At 44.3% G+C, this 22,627-nt stretch overlaps 1 protein-coding gene across 1 annotated transcript in view; it reads right to left on the bottom strand.

The window, feature by feature from the left end:
• The window catches only part of KIAA2012 (KIAA2012 ortholog), an 85,674-nt gene extending 80,943 nt beyond the window's left edge, over window positions 1–4,731 (bottom strand). Inside the window, exon 1 of the mRNA XM_024196485.2 lies at window positions 4,645–4,731. Coding sequence (XP_024052253.2) covers window positions 4,645–4,731 — 87 coding nt within the window. The remainder of the gene's footprint in view (window positions 1–4,644) is intronic.
• Between the last annotated feature and the right edge of the window lie 17,896 nt (window positions 4,732–22,627).

The raw sequence follows: 22,627 nt of genomic DNA, 5'->3' as shown, positions 1-22,627 counted from the left end.
TAGTGAGCACTTTCATTGACTTCTCATTGCCTGTATGAGGATTTGAGGACCAAAGCCCAGACTTTTGTAGATGAAAAGTTAATAGAAATTTCCCTTTAGAAATGCGTGGGAACATTTTATGACACTTATCTTAGGACAAATCTTTAGGTGATAAATCTGAGGAACTGTCCCAGATTGAGGTGTCATTAGAGGAGTTTTGGAACAAATTGATAAATTAAACAATAATAAATCACCAGGAATAGATGGTATTCACCCAAGAGTTCTGAAATAATTCAAATGTGAAATTGCAGAACTACTAACTGTGATCTGTAACCTATCATTTAAATCAGCTTCTGTACCAAAAGACTGGAGAATAGTTAATGTGATGCCAATTTTTAAAAACGGCTCCAGAGGTGATCCTGGCAATTACAGGCCAGTAAGCCTGACTTCAGTACCAGCAAACTGGTTGAAATCATAGTAAAGAACAGAATTGTCAGACACATAGATGAACATAATTTGTTGGGGAAGAGTCAACATGGTTTTTGTAAAGGGAAATCATGCCTCACCAATCTAGTAGAATTATTTGAGGGGTCAACAAGCATGTGGACAAGGGGGATCCAGTGGATATAGTGTACTTAGATTTTCAGAAACTCTTTGACAAGGTCCCTCACCCAAAGGCTTTTAAGCAAAGTAAGATGTCATGGGATAAGAGGGAAGGTCCTCTCATGGATTGGTAACTGGTTAAAAGATAGGAAATAAAGGTTAGGAATAAATGGTCAGTTTTCAGAATGGAGAGAGGTAAATAGTGGTGTCCCCCAGGGGTCTGTACTGGGACCAGTGCTGTTCAACATATTCATAAATGATCTGGAAGAAGGGGTAAACAGTGAGGTGGCAAAATTTGCAGATGATACAAAACTACTAAGATAATTAAATCCAAAGCAGACTGCAAAGAGCTATAAAGGGATCTCTCAAAACTGGGTGACTGGACAACAAAATGGCAGATGAAATTCAGTGTTGATAAATGCAAAGTCCTTCACGTTGGAAAACATAATCCCAACTATACATATGAAATGATGGGGTCTAAATTAGCTGTTACCACTCAAGAGAGCGATCTTGAAGTCATTGTGAATAGTTCTCTGAAAACATCCACCCAATGTGCAGCAGCCATCAAAAAAGTTAACAGAATGTTGGGAATCATTAAGAAAAGAATAGATAATAAGACAGAAAATATCATATTCCCTCTATATAAATCCATGGTACGCCCACATCTTGAATACTGTGTGCAGATGTGGTCATCCCATCTCAAAAAAGATATATTGGAATTGGAAAAGTTTCAGAAAAGGGCAACAAAAATGATTAGGGGTATGGAACAGCTTCCGTATGAAGAGAGATTAATAAGATTGGGACTTTTTACCTTAGAAAAGAGAAAACTAAGAAGGGATATAATAGAGGTCTATAAAATCATGGAGAAAGTAAATAAAGAAGTATTATTTACTCCTCATAACACAAGAACTAGGGGTCACCAAATGAAATTAAGAGGCAGCAGGTTTAATACAAACAACGCACAGGTCACACAATGCACAGTCAACCTGTGGAACTCCTTGCCCGAGCGTGTTGTGAAGGCCAAGACTATAACAGGGTTCAAAAAAGAACTAGATAATTTAATGGAAGATAGGTCCATCAATGGCTATTAGTGTCCCTAGCCTCTGTTTGCCAGAAGCTGGGAATGGGAGACAGGGAATGGAATCTCTTGATGATTACCTGTTCTGTTCATTCCCTCTGGGGTATCTGGCATTGGCCACTGTTGGAAGACAGGATACTGGGCTGGATGGACCTTTGATCTGACCCAGTATGGCCGTTCCTATGTTCTTATGACCAACAGATCTAGTGGGCTGTGGAATGGGCTCAAGCAATGGTAATCCATAGCTTCAGATATTTCATACCAGATTAGACACTAACCCTAGCAAATGTAGAGGACTATCCTGTATTGGCAAGGAGCTTGGGCTGGATGAACTATTATCACTTTTTCATCTCTAATTTCTATGATTCAGCACAAAAAGTTTTTCTTAGAGCGTTTACATACCTTAAACAGTGATATTTATAGCACAGTACTTATTGTGCTAAGAAAAGTGATGGGTGTCAGTTGATAATCCTAAATTCTAAAGTCAGTGTTCACATTGATCCTTAATATATCATACCATCTCATTTTTTAAAGACGCTCCAAAATGGGAGTCTGGATTAAAACCATATTGTGAACTATGTTAATTTTACTAGATTAGAACTCCAAATCCATTAGGATGAGAGGGCAGTTTGTTATACTAAAACAGTTTTTTTCCAGTAGTAAATTAATGGTTTTGAAATGTAAAAACTAACTTACCAGTAATTAAAAACAATTGCAATTCATTATCTATTTATGTTCTTAATGCCTTCCCTTTCTGTATTATCATTAAAATAATAACATCATTTCTTTGGGAGTATGGGCTGTTTTAGCATTTTGTGTGTCTAGCATTCTTAATGTCTAGCACAATGGGGCTCTGATCCCAGATTGGGGCCTATTATTGCTATCATAATAGAAATAATAATAATAATTAATATTGCCTAACATCAGAGGCCCAAATCAGGATCAGGGCCCCATTGTGTTGGATGCTCTATGAACAGATCTGAAGACCTTGTTCCTGCCCCAAACAGCTTCCTCTTTTTTAAAATCTCTTTTAAATCTTCTGTTACTCTTAGACAGGGGTGAAAGTAAGTCAGGACATTTACCGGTACAAGGCTGGAGCGGGGGCATCCCTCAACCAGCCCTTCCAGGCTGCCTGGCCCACGCTGCCTGGGGCTCCTGTGTTGATTTAAAGGGCCCAGGGCGCCGGACGCCACTGCTGCGCTAGCAGCAGCAGCGTCCAGAGCCCTGGGCCCTTTTAAATCGCCGGCCCCAGGGCAACTGCTCCTTTTGCCCCCCCTCCCCCCGCCCGTCGGCAAAAGGGGCAGGGACATTAAAGTGTTGCAGGATCCTTTGCTGCAGCAGCACTTTAACGTTGCTGCCCCCGCCCTCCCCTGTCGGCAGTCCTGCCAATACGGACCCTACCAGCAGGGCTGCCGACAGGAGAGGCAAAAGGGGCTGGGTATGGCTGGGCAGTGCGGGTTCTTACCGATACGCCGTACCGGCTCACTTTCACCCCTGCTCTTAGAAGCCCTTATTGATCAGTTTGTAAAGTAGAGTAGTACTGTGCACAGCAACCGTAAGCTGGTCTGATAAGGGTTTCTTCAATCATGGGATCTGTCTCAAGTACTTTTTGAGTCTTTTCAGTGTGCTGGATGGCAATGCAGAACATTTTATAACAAAGAGTATGATAATCTACCTTGGAGGAAGCTTCAGACGCTACTCTTTTTATCCTGAGATACTATCCACTGCACTCAAATAATACCATGATGGGTGTCTTAGAAATAGCATAGGCAAGTAAGGTAGACAGACTTGGTATGCCTTTGAATGAGGTACTTAGAGTGGGCTCTGATGTATCAGTGGTCATAGACCATGAAGAGAGTCATGGAACATAGCCATGTAAGTCTCCCTAGTAAAAATACTGACCTGGTGGGTGAGATTCATTAGAGAATCTCAAATTAGTCAGAAGTTTCCAAATTGTTCTATTAATAGATACATTCACATACTCTTCTTGACTTAAAGCTACAGTACCATTGTTTGCTTCTCAACTACATAAAATTTCATTGCATGATGATAATTACTCTCACTAATAACTACGCTTGGTTCCCATGGTTTGTACTGTAGAGAATTGAAATGGCATGCCCCAGCTACTCCATGCTAGTAAGATGACTTAACATACAAACAAGGCCAATTCTCCCCTCCAACACTCTGGTCCAAATCTACTGATGTAAATGGAATTGTGCTGATGTAAATGAGATGAGAATTTGGGACAGATTTTGATTTCCATTACACTGGTGCAAACCTTGAGTAACTCAACTGCTTTCAGTGGAATTACCCCACTGTAACTGAAATTAGATTATGACCCACACTCCTTAAAAAAATAATTTTCTGATTTGCAGTTGGTCACACTAAGGTAATTCTGAAGTCCAAGTGGCATAAGATCGGTGATAGGAATTCACTGTTTTAACTATAACTTTAATGTATATATTTTTAGCAAAGTGAATCTATGATTTTAGCTGCTGTAAAATTGCTTTGGACTGTGCAATTTCTGTAAGTTAAACAAAATATTATTTAAAAGCAGCACAGTAAACTTCAGCTATATGATTCTGATTCAGAACAACTCCATGCAGATCCCAGAATTGACGTGTATGCCTAGTAACCGATTAGTCTAATATTCAACAAAAAAACAAAAACAAACAATAAGGATATTCCCTAAAGAATCTATTTCTTTATATTTAGGTTTCTTCCTCTGGATTTCTCAGTGCAAGTTTCTGTTTCTTTAACTTGCTTGCCAAGCATTCTGGTTCAGGATTCTCCAATTTTAATTACAGCAGGCATACATACTTCTTAGGTTACTAAGGCATTTTAATTTCAACAACAAATAAGACATCACTGAAAAAAATCTGTCTCGTTAACAGTTATTTCAATATTAGTTAAAATCACAGAACAGAAAATTACCATACAATCCATAATGGTTTGTTTGCTGCACTTTTGTAACCAGGACTCACCTCTGGTTCATAGTGCACCTCCAATTTCTCCTGGGTTTTTTTGACCACCTGTCCAGTACCACGGCTTAATAGGGAGAGATTGGGCATTTTTCCTTAGTGACCTTTCATCTTGCCTCTAAAACTGTAAACTTGTTATCAGAGCAGTCTGCAAGAGAGCTTTGTAAACAAGATCTTTGTTATGAAATATGGTAATTTATAGATCAGCTCTTCCTTAATGTGCAGCTCCGAATAGCAAAAAAGCTTCCCTGGGTTTCCGGAGTCCTCAGTCTCCTTCACAGTTCTAAGTGGAGTCAAGTTACTTTTCTCCTGCCTGTTCTGTGCACTTGTTGTTCCTTCTGTGCTGGTTGCTTTGGTACATCTAGGGATTTGTGAAACACAACCATCCTTTTTATTGTGATCAGAGGTTGTTTGTCTGTCGCTATGGCAGCAAAAGGAAATTAAGTTCCTTAAACCAGCAAGAGAGAGAGTGTGAAAGAGCAGAGATATTCAAAGGGCCAGGCTCGGATTTCAAGGATGTGCTGCCGTGCAGTAATCACCCCTAGCTGAAGGAATGACATTATCCTTCCAACAGCTTCTTTATTTTTTCTTCCCAGCAACCCCCAAACCTCCATTATTTGTAACCCTGGTGTTAATAGAGACACAGAATTGTTAGAGCTGAAAGAGACCAATACCTGGGTCATTTAGTGTAACACTCATTACCCCCATACTTGTGTCTGTGCAGGGCTCTGATGACTCTACACATCTCTGGTTCTCAGCCTTTTCCATACAGTGATCCTGTATTACAACAGGAAAAGGTTTCAGGATCAACCTCCCAACTAGCCATAAAACAGAGAGGAGTTATGTGCCTCCCAGATCTGTTCATGACCCCAGGCTGAGAATCCAATCTCTCAATCAAAACTGAGATGACATTTTCCCTGCTTTGAGGTGTGTGTGTGTGTGTGTGTGCGCGTGAATCCTTAACCTCTTTATCTTTCATACAGGTGCAAGTTTCTGTTTCTTTAACTTGCTTGCTAAACTACCTAATTTGCCGTGAGCATTCAGGAGGAACAAGAGGGAAGGGAGTAACCATTTGATAAAAACATTTTCTGTTTGTACTAATGGGACATGCACTCTGGATAATCCAGTTAGTCCTGAAACCAGTATATTCTGTCAACTGCACTTCAGCATCAGTCTTGTAGAAGTGCTCCCTGCTGCCATGTGCAAAGATTTACAGCTGGCTACAGCCCGTCTACTTTCACCTTCATTTTATATAGTGCCTTTCATGCAACATATGGTCAAAGTGCTTTACACTATACAAACAGCAATAGAAAGTGTATAAATCAAATAAGCCTTCAAACAGAAGATCAGCTTTCCTGAACAGGCAGAAGTGGACCATTCCATGGCAGAATGGTAATAGACACAAGTCTGCACTGGAACACCAGATCCAAATCCTCCCAAACTTGAGGTAATTTTGGTTCTAGATCCAGATGTGGTTCCATACTTCAGGACACAAAATATGTTGGGAAAATTCAGAGTTGGATCAGAATCTGTATCTGAATTCAAATCCAAACCTTGTGATTAATTTCCTACTTTGTCCTTCTATAGTAGTTTTCATCCATGGTTCTCCCAAGTGCTTTATAAATATCAATTAATGAAGTAAGATGGGTCTATATTTACCTAACCTCTGGTATCAAAAGTCTTTGTGTCTGTGATTGGAATTTTTCTAATAGACATTGATGGTCACCTTAAATCTAAAAGGAATTTTTTTTTTAAATTAAAGATGGGATTCTCCAATGTGTTATACCAGTTTTATGCCAGTGTAATTCCATTTATTTAAACTCTATTAAGTTACAGCAATAGAGATTCAGAGTAATGCAATGGTGTAGCAGATTCACAATCTGTAGCTCTACAGAGCTCTGAGTATCTTTTCAATTTATACCTGATTGCCTCTATCTCACTGAGGGTATGTCTACACTACGGGATTACTCTGAATTTACAGAGTTCTATTTTGGGCAACTGATTGTGTAAAGTCGAGTGCATGCGGCCACACAAAGCACATTAATTCAGCGGTGTGCGTCCATATACCGAGGCTAGCATCGACTTCCGGAGCGTTGCACTGTGGGTAGCTATCCCATAGTTCCTGCAGTCTCCCCCGCCCATTGGAATTCTGGGTTGAGATCCCAATGCCTGATGGGGCAAAAAACATTCTCGCTGATGGTTCTGGGTACAGCCTCACTCCTCCCTCCGTGAAAGTAACGGCAGACAACCGTTTCGCACCTTTTTTCCTGGGTGAACTGTGTGGACGCCATACCATGGCAAGCATGGAGCCCGCTCAGCTCAAGACAGCAGTCATGAACATTGTAAACACCTCGTGCATTATCGTGCAGTTTATGCTGAACCAGAACCTGAAACACCAGGCGAGGAGGAGGCTGCGACTGCAGCGCGGCGACGAGAGTGATGAGGACATGGACATGGACACAGAATTCTCTCAAACCGCGGGCCCCGGTGCTTTGGAGATCATGCTGTTAATGGGACAGGTTATAGCTGTGGAATGCTGATTCTGGGCCCAGGAAACAAGCACAGACTAGTGGGACCGCATAGTGTTGCAGGTGTGGGACGATTCCCAGTGGCTGCGAAACTTTCACATGTGTAAGGGCACTTTCATGGAACTTTGTGACTTGCTTTCCCCTGCCCTGAAGCACCAGAATACCAAGATGAGAGCAGCCCTCACAGTTGAGAAGTGCGTAGTGATAGCCCTGTGGAAGCTTGCAACGCTCCTCTCCTCACGTTTGTCCCTCATGGCCTCACGTTCACTGGTAGCTTTCCTGTACTGGGATAGGGTGTCCTTCCACTCATTCAGATGAGCTCTTTCATCGCGGGTCAATTGCATGATTTCCGAGAACATTTCGTCTCACCTGCGTTTTTTTCACCGTCTTATCTGAGATAGCCTTCGGGAAGGAGGAGGGAGGCTTGAAAAATGTGCAGCTGCGCGAGGGGAAAAAAGGGAGAGAAGTATTTAAAAAGATACATTTTACAGAACAATGCTTATACTCTTTCACGATGAAAAACACTATTCACATTACATAGCACATGTGATTTCGGTACAAGGTCGCATTTTGCATCTTAATATTGAGTGCCTGTGGCTTTGGTGTTAGAGATCACAGACACAGATCCGGGCAACAGAATTCGGCTTGCATGCGGCCATGGTAAGCCATTGTCTTTCGGCTTCTGCAACCTTCCTAAAAGCAGCGCCCTCCTTTCCCACATACCAAGCAAAGTCCATTGAGTGCTGCGGTTTTCCTGTTAACGTGCAGCAGCAGAAACCAAACTAACCCCCGCCCCCCCATCCAATTCTCTGGGATGATCGCTTTATCCCTCCCCTCACCACGTGGCTGGTATCAGGGAAGATCCCTGCAGAAACCAAACTAACCCCCGCCCCCCCATCCAATTCTCTGGGATGATCGCTTTATCCCTCCCCCCACCGCGTGGCTGGTATCAGGGAAGATCCCTGCTAGCCAAACGCGAAAAGCTCAGCGCCAATGCCCCTCCCGCCCGCTTGGCTAACTGCAGGGAAGGATTTCTTTTCAGCCATAGGCAAACAGCCCAGTAGGAACAGTCACCTCTGTCCCCTTAATTAAATTCCCATATTTCAACCAGTTTGATCACGCAGCAGCCCCAGCATTGCATTGCATGAACGATATCACTCTCCTGAGGATAACACAGTGAGATAAAGAACGGATGTTGCTTGAATGCCAGCAAACACCAGGACCATACGCTGCCAGGCTTTGTCATGCAATGATACCAGATTACTTGCTACTAGCATGGCGTGGTCAAGTGTCCTACCATGGAGGATGGAATAAGGCTGCACGGCCCAGAAACCTTCTGCAAAGGCTTTTGGAGTACCTCCAGGAGAGCTTCATGGAGATGTCCCTGGAGGATTTCCGTTCCATCCCCAGACACGTTAACAGACTTTCAGTAGCTGTACTGGCCGCGAATGCATCCCAAGTCCTCAGGGCAAATTAATCATTAAAAAACGCTTCCTTTTAAACCATGTTTTATATTTACAAAGGTACACTCACCAGAGGTCCCTTCCATGGCTTCATGGTCTGGGATAATGCCTTGGAGGGTACTTCAGTCAGGCTGAGAAAATGATCCTGGCTGTTGGGGAGAACGGAGTGCTGTGTGCTCTCCGCAAGCTCGTCCTCATCCTCATCCTCCTCATCTTCCCCGTCCGCAGAATCCTTAGGCATGGCTGAGATTACCCCCTCCTCGGAATCCACGGTCAGAGGTGGGGTAGTGGTGGCGGCCCCCCCTAGAATTGCATGCAGCTCAGCGTAGAGGCGGCATGTCTGCGGCTCTGCCCCAGACCTTCCGTTTGCTTCTTTGGTTTTCTGAGCTCCTTAACTTTCACGCAGCACTGATCTGAGTCCCTATTGTGGCCCCTCTCCATCATGCCCTTGGAGATTTTTTTCAAATGTTTTTGCATTTCGTCTTTTGGAACGTAGTTCTACTAGCATGGAATCCTCTCCCCATATAGTGATCAGATCCAGTACCTCCCGTACGGTCCATGCTGATGCTCTTTTTCGATTCTTGGACTGCATGGTTACCTGTGCTGATGAGCTCTGCGTGGTCACCTGTGCTCTCCACGCTGGGCAAACAGGAAATGAAATTCAAAAGTTCGCGGGGCTTTTCCTGTCTACCTGGCCAGTGCATCCGAGTTCAGATTGCTGTCCAGAGCGGTCACAATGGTGCACTGTGGGATAGCTCCCGGAGGCCAATACCGTTGAATTGCAGCCACGCTAATCCTAATTTGAAATGGCAATGTCGATTTCGGTGCTACTCCCCTTGTCGGGGAGGAGTACAGAAATCGATTTTAAGAGCCCTTTATGTCAAAGTAAATGGCTTCGTTGTGTGGACGGGTGCAGGGTTAATTCGGTTTAACGCCACTAAATTCGACCTAAACTCGTAGTGTAGACCAGGTCTGAGATAATGATTTTCCCAAGAGATTTGCTTGGAAAAAACAACTATCTTGTCCTTCATTGAAGCTAATGTATCTGCGGTATTCAAAGCATATACTTAGAATGACACACTTGATTCTGACTGGATGAAGCTGTATCTTTCAAAAAGGAAGCATGGCCTGATAGTGCTGCCTATGAAGGTTGGTCACCACTTTCCATTATAAGAGACTGTTTTCATTGCTTATACATTTCACAAACTAACCATTTGAGCTGAAATTTTGCTCACTGGATTTCTGCCTCAGGCTGGGTTATTATTTATTTATTTTTTCTAATTTCGGCCAAAACAGTTGAGCTGTTTCAGAGAATGAGGCTACTGAAAAATGTTCTTTGAGAGTCTCTAGAGCCTGTTACTTTGGAATGGGTACTTCAGATTTGACAGAAGGGTGGCATTTGTGTCAGGGATGAGCCTTTTGCAATTCTTGTGAAAATCTGCCCAATATAGCCTTTGAAAAATTGTAGTTGAGATCAAGTGAGGAGCCCAGGGACAGACTGGGACTAGAAGGGGAAGGAGACTGGGACCCTGGGGACAGGGGAAAGGAGCCAGCAAGTTAGGGGAGAAAGGTTAGATGGGGAGCCAGATGTGGGGAGAGGATTGAGAGAGTGGGACAAGGAGTCAGCAGACGACTCTGAGGCTGGACGAGGAGACCGAGGAGGAGATTGGGATTGGAAGCCTGTGGGGATAGTGAATGTAGCTGGGAGAGAGGCTACTGGTGGGCCATGGTGGGGGAGAGAGACAGATTGAATGAAAAGCGGGGTGGGGGGGAGGCGCTAACTAACTGAGCAAAGAGAGGTGACTGGGATGAGAAGCCTAAGGAGTGGAGACAGGAACTGGTTAGGTGAGGGGAACAGGACTGGAACTGAGAGCCAAGGGTGGGAAGGAGACAGGCCTGGAACAGGGACAGATTGGATGGGTTGAGGCTAGCATGACCAGACATCCCAATATTATTAGGATGGTCCTGATATTAGGGGCTTTGTCTAATATACACAGCTACACCCACACACAAAAAAGGGCCCCAATTTTTCACACTTGCTATCTGGTCACCGTAGTTGAGGTAGAAGCTTGCGGGGAATGGGAATATGAGTCTGTGTTCACTAATGAACAGCCCCCTCCAGAGCCTGGAATGGAATGCAAGCTTCCTGAGTCTCACAGTTCCTCTGCTGTCAGCAAATATCTGTGAAATCCACTCGCAAAGTGTCCCTCCCTCTCTTGGACCAGCCCACATAGAGGATGACAACCTACTACTGCTATCAGTTACCCTGTTAGCTCTAGTGGCAGAGGTCTGGGCAGTGGATTTAAGGATTCCAACCAGGGCCGGCTCCAGGCACCAGTTTGGCAAGCAGGTGCTTGGGGCGGCCACTCCGGAGAGAGGCGGCAGGTCCAGCTATTCGGCGGCAATTCGGCGGATGGTCCCTCACTCCCGCTCGGAGCGAAGGACCTTCTGCCGAATTGCCACCGCAGATCGCGATTGCGGCTTTTTTTTTTTTTTTTTTTTTTTGGCTGCTTGGGGCGGCCAAAACCCTGGAGCCGGCCCTGATTCCAACTCTGCTGATTACCCATGTGGATGTCAAGATGATGCCACATGATGGAATTTTTGTTTTTTCAGTTTGCCTTTTTACAAGCCTAGGAAATTATACGCAAAAAGACTATGTGAAAAGAACATTATTCAAGTTGCAAAGTCAAGCACTCGAAAGTTAAGAAATGACAAAATTAAAGTTGCCTGTACAATGTTAATTCCGACCCCTTGCATGTATATGTTATGATACAGTCTTTTAATTACACAATCACATGCTGTTTTTTCCACAGGACCACTGCCTTATACCGTTCAGAGAATGGATGGTGCTCACTTAATGAGAAGCTATGCAATATTTTGTTTCCTTATTGTTCAGTGTGAGGTCTCAGGCCTTATTTACTGAACACTGTTGAACCCTGATCTGAAGGCAGAATTTTTAATGTTCAAATGGGCTTTTCTATGGGTCTCATCACTTTAATGTGTGAGTGCTACGCAACACCTCTGTGAGGTGAGGGGATAGTATTATCACCATTTTACAGATGAGGAACCGAGGCACACAGAGATTAAGGTCAAAAGCATTCACTGATTTTTGGGTGCCCAATTTGAGACTCGTAAGACCTGATTTTTCAGAGTAGTTAGCATTTTATAGCACTTTCGATGTTCAAATCACAGCTCCTCTTGACTTCACTTGCAGCAGTGATTGCTCAGCACTTCTGCAAATCAGCCCCCCACGGCCTCAAGTCAGGCACCCAGAAACACAAACAATTATTGACCATCTGTAAAAAGTCTGCTGTAAGTGACTTGCCCAGCTTCACATAGGAAGCAGGGATAGAATCCAGTTCACCAAGGCAGCATTCAACTGCCTTACCCACGAGACCATTCCTTTGTCCTGCAATCCCTGCCTCTTTCTCTACACACCTTCCAACTTCTGCACCAAACAAAGCAGAGATCCTGCAGGTAAGTCTCCTTCACCGCACAACCCTGATTCATCCCCAGAGCAGTTCCATCCTGTGGCATTGCATACCCAGAAGGGGGCTGAATTAAGATTGCACAGGGAACCTTAATTCTGGCATTTGTTAACTTTTGAGAGCTTGACTTTGCCAACTTAGGGTTCGTTTAACATCATTTTTGATGTGTGATTATGTATAATTTGGGGCGATGTGTCTGTAGTCTTTGACCGGGGCAGATTAGAATATTGTGGAAGGTTGATAGCCATGCTCAAACTTTCATCTCACTCTCTGACCTGATACTATAATGCATCTGTAATGTCTTTGTGACACTAGGGCCAAGTTCCACACTACAAACTTACTTTGGTATAACTATGGCCTTGGCTACACTGGCGCTGTACAGCGCTGCACCTTGCTGTGCTCAGGGGTATGAAAAAACACCCCCCTGAGCGCAGCAAGTACAGCGCTGTAAAGCGCCAGTGTAATCAGAGCCTGCAGCGCTGCACGCTCGCTCGCAGCGCTGCAAGCTATTCCCCTCGGAGAGGTGGAGTACGTACAGCGCTGCAAGAGCTCTCTCGCAGCGCTGGTGGCGCGACTACACTCACACTTCACAGCACTGTGAAGTCCCGAGTGTAGCCAAGGCCTATGTCACTAGGGGATGTGAAAAATCCCTCCCTCCCTCTGAGCAATACTGCCCTAACCCTCGGTCAACATAGCTACTGCCTCTCGTGTCAGTGGATTAACTATGCCCACCAGAGAATCTCTCCTGTCTCCTGCTGCAGCTTTTTAGGCGTAGACCTGCCCTGAGACTGGATTAGTGGCCTGCAACCATATCGTCTCATCCTGTGATTCTGTCAGAGCTCACAAACAAAGCAGCAGCTCAATACCCTTGATGAGAGATCTCCAAAGGAGGCTTATATGCTACCAGAAGTCGTGGTGTTGATGCAGTAATTGGCACTTTCCTTCCAAGTCCCTGCTAAACTAGTGTACCAGAATGGCTTCCTGGGTCGCTGTGCTCTCTTTGGAATGACATATAGACCACATGTAATCACTGAAGATCGTATGGGATTTTTTATGAGACAGTTTTTAGCTGTGACATGCTGCCAAATTCTTACTTGGATAATTATATTCTGCCTATTGAAATTCAAGTAGATATGGTATTCTTCACTTCCTAACCTAAATGGTTGTGCACTGTTGCTGTTCACCGTTAGTTTTTAAATGCTTTATTTAAAAACAAGGATTACATAGCTATTTAAAACACTGTAAAACAGTTGTATTCCACCATACAGATGATGTGCAGTACGGATCGGTGTAACGATCCTTGTACATGTATGTATATGTGTTCATACATATAATATCTCAAATCTTGAGGTCTTTACGCAGAATTTAGTTAGACCTTACTCAGGTATCTCCCACGACAGGGACCTTTTCTAAATCAGGACAGAACAGCAACTGAATTAGGACCTCAGGGTTTGGCCCATAGCTGATAAAGCACTTGGGAATCCTTTGGGATGTAAAAGTGCTATATAAATGCAAAGTGTACTTTTTAGTACTGCAATATGCTTTATGTATACTGCTGCTTAAAAAGCTGCTCTATCCCTACAACAGATGTACAATGTGGCCATGCAATAGTTATTAATAGGAAGTGAAGGGGATTCTGCTTCCCTGTGTGATGAATGACAGAGTTAATATTGTAGGCCTCACTAAACCCACAAGCAATGCTGACTGTTGTACAGGTCTGTCGCATCTTACGCGCATTTAACATGCGCAATTTCAACTTTACGCGGTCGGCAAAAAACCAAAAAAAAAAGAGAAAAACAACAGTTTTAATACTATACCTATAGTGCGGGCGATTTTGCCCACCATTGAACTCAATGGGGTTTTGGCTATACGCGGTTTTCGCTTTACGCGCTAACCGCGGAACGGAACCCCCGCGTAAGATGAGACAGACCTGTATGTTTAGCTATCCCTAATGAAGTATTTACCACTCTTGAAACCACACATGCCTTTTTGTGGTCTTTGCTCTTGCAAAACAAACTATTGCTTCATTCACTACACTGACTGCCTCTTGGTTTGTGGCTTGAGTTTAAGATGTTGGAGCCAAATTCATCCCAAGTCTAACTCGGTCATCTTCATGGGAGTTAAACCAGGGATGTGTTTGGACCTCTGTGTTTAATGTTCAGTACCCTCAAGAGAATAGGCCTGATGCTTCACTAACGTAGTCATTTACCCTTGTACAAAGTCAATGCAAAACAGGGGTGAAATGTTACCATGCTGATCTAGTAGTGTTTTATCCCCATTTGTGCCAGTGTAAATTACCACACATTCACAAGGTGTAAGGCAGTAAAGAATCAGAACCAATGTGTGTAGTTTCTTGAATTCTGTGGGTTCTTCTGTTCTTAGTCCAGTGAGAGTAGGATTTCTAGTCTTGAGGGGCTTGTAGCAACCAAATGGATGGTGCCATATATTTCCTTCTATGCCCAAATTATATGCAATTTCTCCCCTCCGGACCGTGGTTATTGCACAGTTAGCCACCTTTTCATTTCTTTAATCAAGTTTTATTTCTTTCAAGTGAATTGCAGTTTGCAGTGTTATTGTAGCCATGTTGGTGCCAGGATATTAGGGAGACAAGGTGGGTGAGGTAATAATCTTTTGTTGGTGAAAGAGAGAAGCTTTGGAGCTTGCACAGAGCTCTTCTTCAGGTCTGGGAAAGATGTCTCAGCTAAACACAAGATGGAACAGATAAGGAGTTAACACATGTTTCAAGAGACCATGCAAGGTGAAGTGGGCAGTTAACATCTCTGCCCCTTGTAGGAGAAAGGAGGGTTAGTGAGTTACAGCTTGTTGTGATGAGTCATAAATCCAGTGTCTTTATTAAGTCCATGATTTTTGGTGTCTAGCACAGTTATGAATTTAAGTTCCCAGGCTCTCTAATATCCTGGGACCAACACGGCTACAACAACACTGCATACATAGGTAATAGCACAGGCAACCATAGGGAAAGTTTCCCCACCAATTTCTAGGGGTGAGACGGTAACAAAGTTATTATACCCATGCACTCCTTGGTCTCTCTGATGAGACTGCCAACAAGAGGGATGCTTAGCGTCAGTTACAGTGGTGAGTTGTGAATATGTAGGGCTTGATTCTCTGTTCCTGCCAAACTGTGCTAGGTGCAGGAATGGGAGTGAACTTTAAACCACTTTTGTTTTGCTCTCTTTTTCTTGGGCCAACCAAGGTCATGCTGAAACCCTGGAGTAAGTTAGTGTGGTCCAAGGGCTACTTCAGATGGCTATGGTCATGAAGGGTGCTTTCCAGCAGGTGGAGCGTAATGTGGATATAACTATGCCCCTCGTCCCCAAGCCACAGGCACCTACGCTGGGGACTGAGTAGAGCTGTCATGCTGCTGCTTTGCAGTTGAGGATCCTCCTGCACCAGTTCTCCAGTAGCTCCCGGTGTCCAAAATCTTTGCTGCCCTTTTGTGCTGCTGAAGCAATATGACGAGGCAATAATGCAGTCAGGCCCGTGCCCTTTGAAAATGTCTGTGTCCAATCATTGCCACACTCAGAACTATCCAGTCTTCGAAATGTAACTGCTTCAAAATGGGGCAGAAGGTTCCCATGTTTGAAAAAGCTTTGGTTTCCGAACCATGATGTTAGTTTAGTATTAGTACTTACGGTTTGACATATGGTAGGCATGATTTTTAATTAAAGCCTTCAGCTGTGTTTTACTGTGCAAGCAGCAGAGCACCGTGGAATTTACATTAAGAAAAATATACTATCAATATCATACAGGATTGTCTAGTAATCAGAGTGGAAAACCAGCTTAGAAACAAACTGGCAGCTGATCAGATAAAAATTCAAATTGGTAACATTTGTGTTGGAAACCAAGCCAGATCTGGGAAAAGCTGAATCCAAGCTATTCTATTCCTCTTGCAGAGGAACTGAGTTGTGAACACTGTAACATCAGAGCTAATGTGGAACACCTTTTACATAAAGAAGGTTAGTAATGGGATAGGGTTATCTCTAGATTTATTTGATTGTTCCCCCTACTGTTTATATCTGTTTAAAATTAAATGTTGTTTTGAAGAGAAGTTGCCTAATCATGTATGGTTTACTTTTGTTTTTTAAACTCTCTGTCAGTCAGATACTGGAGGTGTTAAGTTTTTCCCTTTTTGTTCTTTTGGCTCAGTATGGTCAAATAGGGAGATACTGGCAAATGCTTGGGCCCTTCACACAGTTTTCTAACAGACTACCACCTTCCTGATCCATTGTGTGAGCTCTGCCAGGTACTGAAAGAGTTAACGGTATCTTTCAGGCCTCAACCACCAAATGCACTCAGTCCAGCACTCACATGGTTTGTATTCTTACACTGCTGGAGTGGTGTGTTCATAGCATCTGGTTCCTTGGCAACAGCTTTCATTGGCTCAATCAAAGCCTTTTCTTCTTAAGAAAGCTCCCACTGTGACACCCCACCACCACCACTAATCACCATCTTAACTGAGAGTTTAAGAGGCAGCTGGTATGAAAAATAGTGCTTGTGAATGTGAGAAGATTAAGAGGCTATCTTTATATAGTACACCTGCCCCAGACAGTGCATTTACTGGTTTGTACTGGGTACACTGGAAGGTATCTGGTTTTCTACTGGAAGAGGTATAGGGTCAACACCTAAAGAGTCCCCTTAGGAATAATCTGTTAGGCACAAATCCATAAGCCTTTGTGTTTAGTGAATAGTCATTTCCTGTTTTTAGCTCGCGTGGTGTCAGGCCTCTCTGCTATTGACAAGGGGCAGTAGTGGGATGCAGGGGAGTGCACAATAAAATCCATATTGGCAAAGTCTTGTCCCCTGACAAGAAGGAAGCAGGAAGATGAAATCTCGCAACATGTGAACTGGAGAACAATGGGAATAAATAGTTCACATTAAGCCACTTCAAGGGCTTCATGTAATGGGATTTCTGGCACTTCAGAGATTGCATAGAAGTTGAAAAAGCCTCTATTGGAGGCACAGACATACTCCCTATACTTTCTAGTGTTTGGCGTTCATACTGGAGCCCTGATTAATAAACATGGCAATTAACACTCCCTTCACCAGGCTTCCCTGGGAAGAATTATTTCGGCCTAATTGACTAGAAGTTTAAAAGGAAAATTTCCCTTATTTTCCCAGGCCTTATTCCACAGCCTTGGAGACTGCCTCATCCTCCACGACCCTCGGAGACAGTTGCACTCCACAGATATGATGCAGCTGGAGACACCTGGTATCAGACTTAAAACCTGGGCTGTGGAAGAGCGGAGCATTTTCAGCATTGGGACCCCTGTTATGAAACTCCCTGCCAGAGAAGAGAAGACTGAAACTAAACCTGCTTTGATTGGATCTAAATATAAACCCCACCCTCTCAATACAGCCTTTCCCTAGGAACATCACCCACTTAAAAGATAAAATGAATCCACATGTTCCATTGAATATGGGGAAAGAAGGGAGGAAAACTCCTTTTGGGACAAGTTATGCTTTGTATTTATTACTGCTCTTTGGCACTGAGATGCTAGGGCGATAGGTACCTTAGAAAGAAAAAAGGAAGAACAGTCTGGGGACTAAATTACTGAACTGGGGCTTGGGAATCTGGGTTCAAGTCCCTGCTCAGCCACAGACATTCTATGTGATTTGGGGGAAGCCACTTAACCTCTGTGGCCTCAATTCGCCCTTTAGTTCAATTGTAAAATCTTTAGGCAGGGACTATCATTTTGTTCTATGTGGGGACAGTGCTGAAGACAGTGGGGTCCAGTTCCCTGATTGGGGCTTCTAGATACATGGGAATACAAACCATTAAGTGTAGTAATAATAATAATAATCTGTAAAATGAGGATAATGCTCCCTGAACTCACAGGCACGTTGTGAGGATAAACTTAGTAATATATGAGAGATATTCAGATACTACAGAGCCGAGAGCTACAGAAAAGCCTGTACATATTTTAAAGTATATTTTAGAGAAAGAAATTCAAAAGCTATAAACAACTGGCAATAGCAGCAATGAATTAAGTTATGCACGTGACAGGTATGTTGTTTTTAGTCACTTCTAACTTTGTGAACCAAATTTCTTCACACACATTGAAGGTGTGTGTCCTCCCTGGGAGATGAGCTCATGGCAAGTACTGGAAGTTTAAAAACTAACCTGTTTTGACCATAACATTTTTTTAATTTAGTGCACTTGCTTTTGAGGCAGTGAGCTATTCTTTTCTGAAGGTTTTATCAAAACGTTTGAACTGTTTTCAAGCATGGAAGGAGTGTGAGTATAGGGGGAGGAATACAGCTTTTCTTCTGAGAAAAAAATATTGACCTTTTTTGACCAGCTCTAGGGCCTCAGGAGAAAGTGATGACAACTTGGAATTCAGCAAGGGTCCTATTCCCTGGATTGTAGATGTGCCTTTCACTGGTCCAGTGAAAATCAGATTTGGTTTGCCTAAGTTTTATAAGAGTTCAGGAAACAGACTTTATGTTTGCACACTGGATTATGGAATGTTGGGAGAGCCTATGCATATAGAAAATGAGTAGTGCCCTACCAAATTCACGGCCGTGAAAAATGCATCACAGACCGTGAAATCTGTTTTTTTGTGTATTTTTACCCTATACTATACAGATTTCATGGGGGAGACCAGCATTTCTCAAACTGGGGGTCCTGACCCAAAAAGAGGTTGTGGGGGAGTTGCAAAGTTATTGTAGGGGGGTCATGGTATTGCCACCCTTACTTCTGCACTGCTTTCAGAGCTGGGTGGCCGGAGAGCAGCGGCTGCTGGCCAGGCGCCCAGCTCTGAAGGCAGCGCCCCGCCAGCCGCAGCGCAGAGGGGTGGCAATTCATACCATGCCACACTTACTTCTGTGTTGCTGCCTTCAGAGCTGGGTGGTCCAAGAGTGGCGCCTGCTGGCTGAGGGCCCAGCTCTGAAGAAAGTAGTGCAGAAGTAAGGGTGGCAATACCATACCATGCCATCCTTACTTCTGTGCTGTTGCTGGTGTTCAGAGCCGGGCTCCCGCTGCTCTCCAGCAGCAGCACAGAAGTCAGGGTGGCAATACCAAGACTCCCCTACAATAACCTTGTGACCACCCCCCAACTCCCTTTTGGGTCAGGACCCCTACAGTTACAACACCATGACATTTCAGATTTAAATATCTGAAATTGTGAAATTTATTATTTTTAAATCCTATGACCGTGAAATTGACCAAAATGGACCGTGAATTTGGGAGGGCCCTAAAAATGAGCGAAAATTTCCACTGGAGAGATTGTCTCAAGATTCTGTTGAATGTGCAGATGTGTGCTTAACAAAGTGCAATGTGCAAATGGTCTGTGAACAGGGCCGGCTCTGGCTTTTTTGCCGCCCCAGGCAAAAAAGCCTCCGGCCGGAGCCGGGGGGGGGGGGGGGGGGGGGGGGGGGCCGGGGGGGGGGGCGGCGAGCCCCGGCGGGGGCTCGGCTCTCCCCCCGACCCCGGCAGCCAGAGCGCCAGGGGCAGGGCGGCGAGCCCCGGCTGGGGCTCGGCTCTCCCTCCGACCCCGGCGGCCAGAGCACCGGGGGCAGGGCGGCGAGCCCCGGCGGGGGCTCGGCTCTCCCCCGGCGGCCGGGGCGAGGGCGGGGGGGCGGCCAGAGCGCCGGGGGGAGGGCGGCGAGCCCTGCTGTGGCCCCGCTCTCCCCGGCAGCCGGAGCGCCGCGCCGCCCCCCTCCAGGTGCCGCCCCAAGCACCAGCTTGGGTGCCTGGTGCCTGGAGCCGGCCCTGTCTGTGAAGGTGTGTATGGACAAGATAGCTGAAGATACATATGGAGTCCTGCCTCCTTCCTACACAATAGCTGGGGATATATATGGAGGGAGGCAGGGCTCTGAAAAATCTGAGGCTTTCTTCCATGTGATATAGAAAGATATGTATGGATTGAAGCAAGGGCTTTTGCCTCACTAATTGCACATAATATGCAATACAGAGCTGTGACAGTGTACCCCATAAGGCTTTATGGGGAGGGGGTGCTTATAAATGTATGTATGACATAACTGGAATATGTTTTGTGCTGCCTGTGCCATGTAACATATCTCCGTAAAGGTTATGGTCTACTATATCTATTCATCCTATTTGTACATATATATCATTTTCTACTTGAGGTTAAGAATATGGGCTGTATGCTTGCTTGGTTTCTAAGTAAGCTTTGTGAGGCATTTGGTCAGCTTCTTTAGGAAGGAATTCGCCAGGTTAAGTACCTGATCAGGAAACACTTGGGGAACAATGCATCTTGGAATGCTCCAATCCACATGAGAAGTCTTCCTGGACATGCAAGATACCATGTGGACAATGGCGTCGGCCTGTAAAGACTGAGTCATGCAGGGGCATGTGACTTGCCCAGGTGACTCCAGAACTCCATCTTGGAGCTGGACTTTGCATAGGAGGGAGGAGGGGGGTCTCCACCCACAAGAGTCTATTTAAACCCATGGGAGACCCCTCCATTTTGTCTTCAGATGGCTAAAGAAGGAGCCTCTCCACCCCCCCAGGATACTTGAAGGAGACTGAAACAAAGGACAGGTTGTAACTACAGGGGGTGTGAGAGATTGCTGGACCCAGACTAAAAGGAGATTAGCCTGTAAAAAAGAGTGCTCTGGAACTGGTGAGGAAATTATCTGTATTTAGTTTGATTAGACATAGATTTGTGCATTTTATTTTATTTGGCTTGGTAACTTACTTTGTTCTGTCTGTTACTACTTGGAACCACTTGAATGCTCTGTATTAGATACAGACAGTAGGATTTTAGTGCTGTGTAATAAATGGTTAAATATGGTGGAATTTCTTTGTTTAAAAAGTAGGAAATACTAAACAAAAAAGCTATTTTAAAAGAACTTTATGGTTACAAAATGAAGCACTCAAAAGCACTCATAAAAGCCTGTGTAACCTTAACTCCTCTCCCTTTTAATCACAGTGCATACACACAAATATTTAATTACTTGATCCAATGTGTACTGTTTATCTGCTGGACCCTCTGCTTCTTCTAGGGGTGAAATTCAGAAAACCAGCAAAAGCACTGCTTAAGTCCCACTTATGCCCTGTTTTGAAGGCTGAAGTAGGATCTAAGTGGTGCATATGCTTTGGGCTGGCCTTCTGCAAAAGGTTGAATTCCACATTCAGTGCACCCATGGCAGGGTTGTGTAGAGTACAGAGCAATCCAGCCTTGTTCAGTGCACTAGTTTTATGGCATGTCATGAATGAGGCTTGTATCTGTAGCACCCTTGCTCAACTCATTGAAGAAGCTGTGGTATGAATAAAGGCAGAAGTCTCCTGGAAGAACAGTCCTAGGACTGGATTCTTTTCCTGCCTCTTCCACAGGCTTTCTATTTGGCTTTAGGCAAGTCACTTAATCTCTCTCTCTGTGAAATGAGGATAATACTCCCTCACATCACAGCCATGTTGTGAGAATAAATGTATCAATTTTTGTGAGGCATTCAGATACTGATGATGAGCACTACAGAAAAGTCAATAAAGAACAGGAAAATTCCCTTATTCTGAGCATGGTTTGTGTGGTTTGCAATAATTGAGGCATGGGCTACATACTGAACAATTTGAACTAAAAGAAATATTGAGCAGCTGCCTTATTCCTTGACTATGGTCTATCCCGTGCACTGAATAAGTGGCTCCTGTCCAAGAAATATTCTGCAACACGTGATCATATAATTAAAGACGGCATTATAATACTTACACACAAGGAGCAGAGTTAAGTTATATGCAGGGCCGGTGCAAGGAAGTTTCGCGCCCTAGGCGAAACTTCCACCTTGCGCCCCTCCCCCCCCCCGGGGAGCCGTGCAGCAGCTCTCCAACCCAGCTCACCGCTGCTCCGCCTCCTCCCCGAGCACGCCGCCCCCGCTCTAATTCTCCTCCCCTCCCAGGCTTGTGGCTCCAAACAGCTGATTGGCGCCGCAAGCCTGGGAGGCGGGAGAAATGGAGCAGCGACCGCACACTCGGGGAGGGGGTGTAGGAACGCTGTAAAAAAAAAATTGGGGGCACCGCTTTTTGGCGCCCCCAAATCTTGGCGCCCTAGGCAACCGCCTAGTTTGCCTTAATGGTTGCACCAGCCCTGGTTATATGGGAATTTTTGTCACTTCCCAACTCTTGACATTTTTCAACCTTAACTTTTTTTTATAATGTAGTTTGTTGTATAGAACACATTATATAGATCAAACATTGTTCCTGAAGGTTTAAATACAAGTATGAAGACAAGGTCCCTGCCTCACAGACTTTACAATCAAAGGGTCTGTTCCCATTCCCATGAATTTAATTAATGTCTGATTAGGTCTTAAATAATGTAATGACAGTTTTGACAGCAGTGACTCAAGCCAGTAATGATTTAGGATATAAATCAATAATCTGGCTTCTATGGGGCTTAAAACTGCAAAAATATTTTTTCTGCACTTTCTCGGCTTTGCATAATCTTCTACCCTGTGGGAAATACTTTGCCTTTCTGCTGAATTTGGTCTTTAGTACATCACGCACCTGACAAATTAGTAATCAATATAGGAA

This window comes from Terrapene carolina, unplaced genomic scaffold (assembly GCF_002925995.2).
Source record: "Terrapene carolina triunguis isolate 2854851 unplaced genomic scaffold, T_m_triunguis-2.0 Scaffold62, whole genome shotgun sequence".
Taxonomy (NCBI): domain Eukaryota; kingdom Metazoa; phylum Chordata; order Testudines; family Emydidae; genus Terrapene; species Terrapene triunguis.
This window is presented reverse-complemented; position numbering and strand designations above follow the sequence as displayed.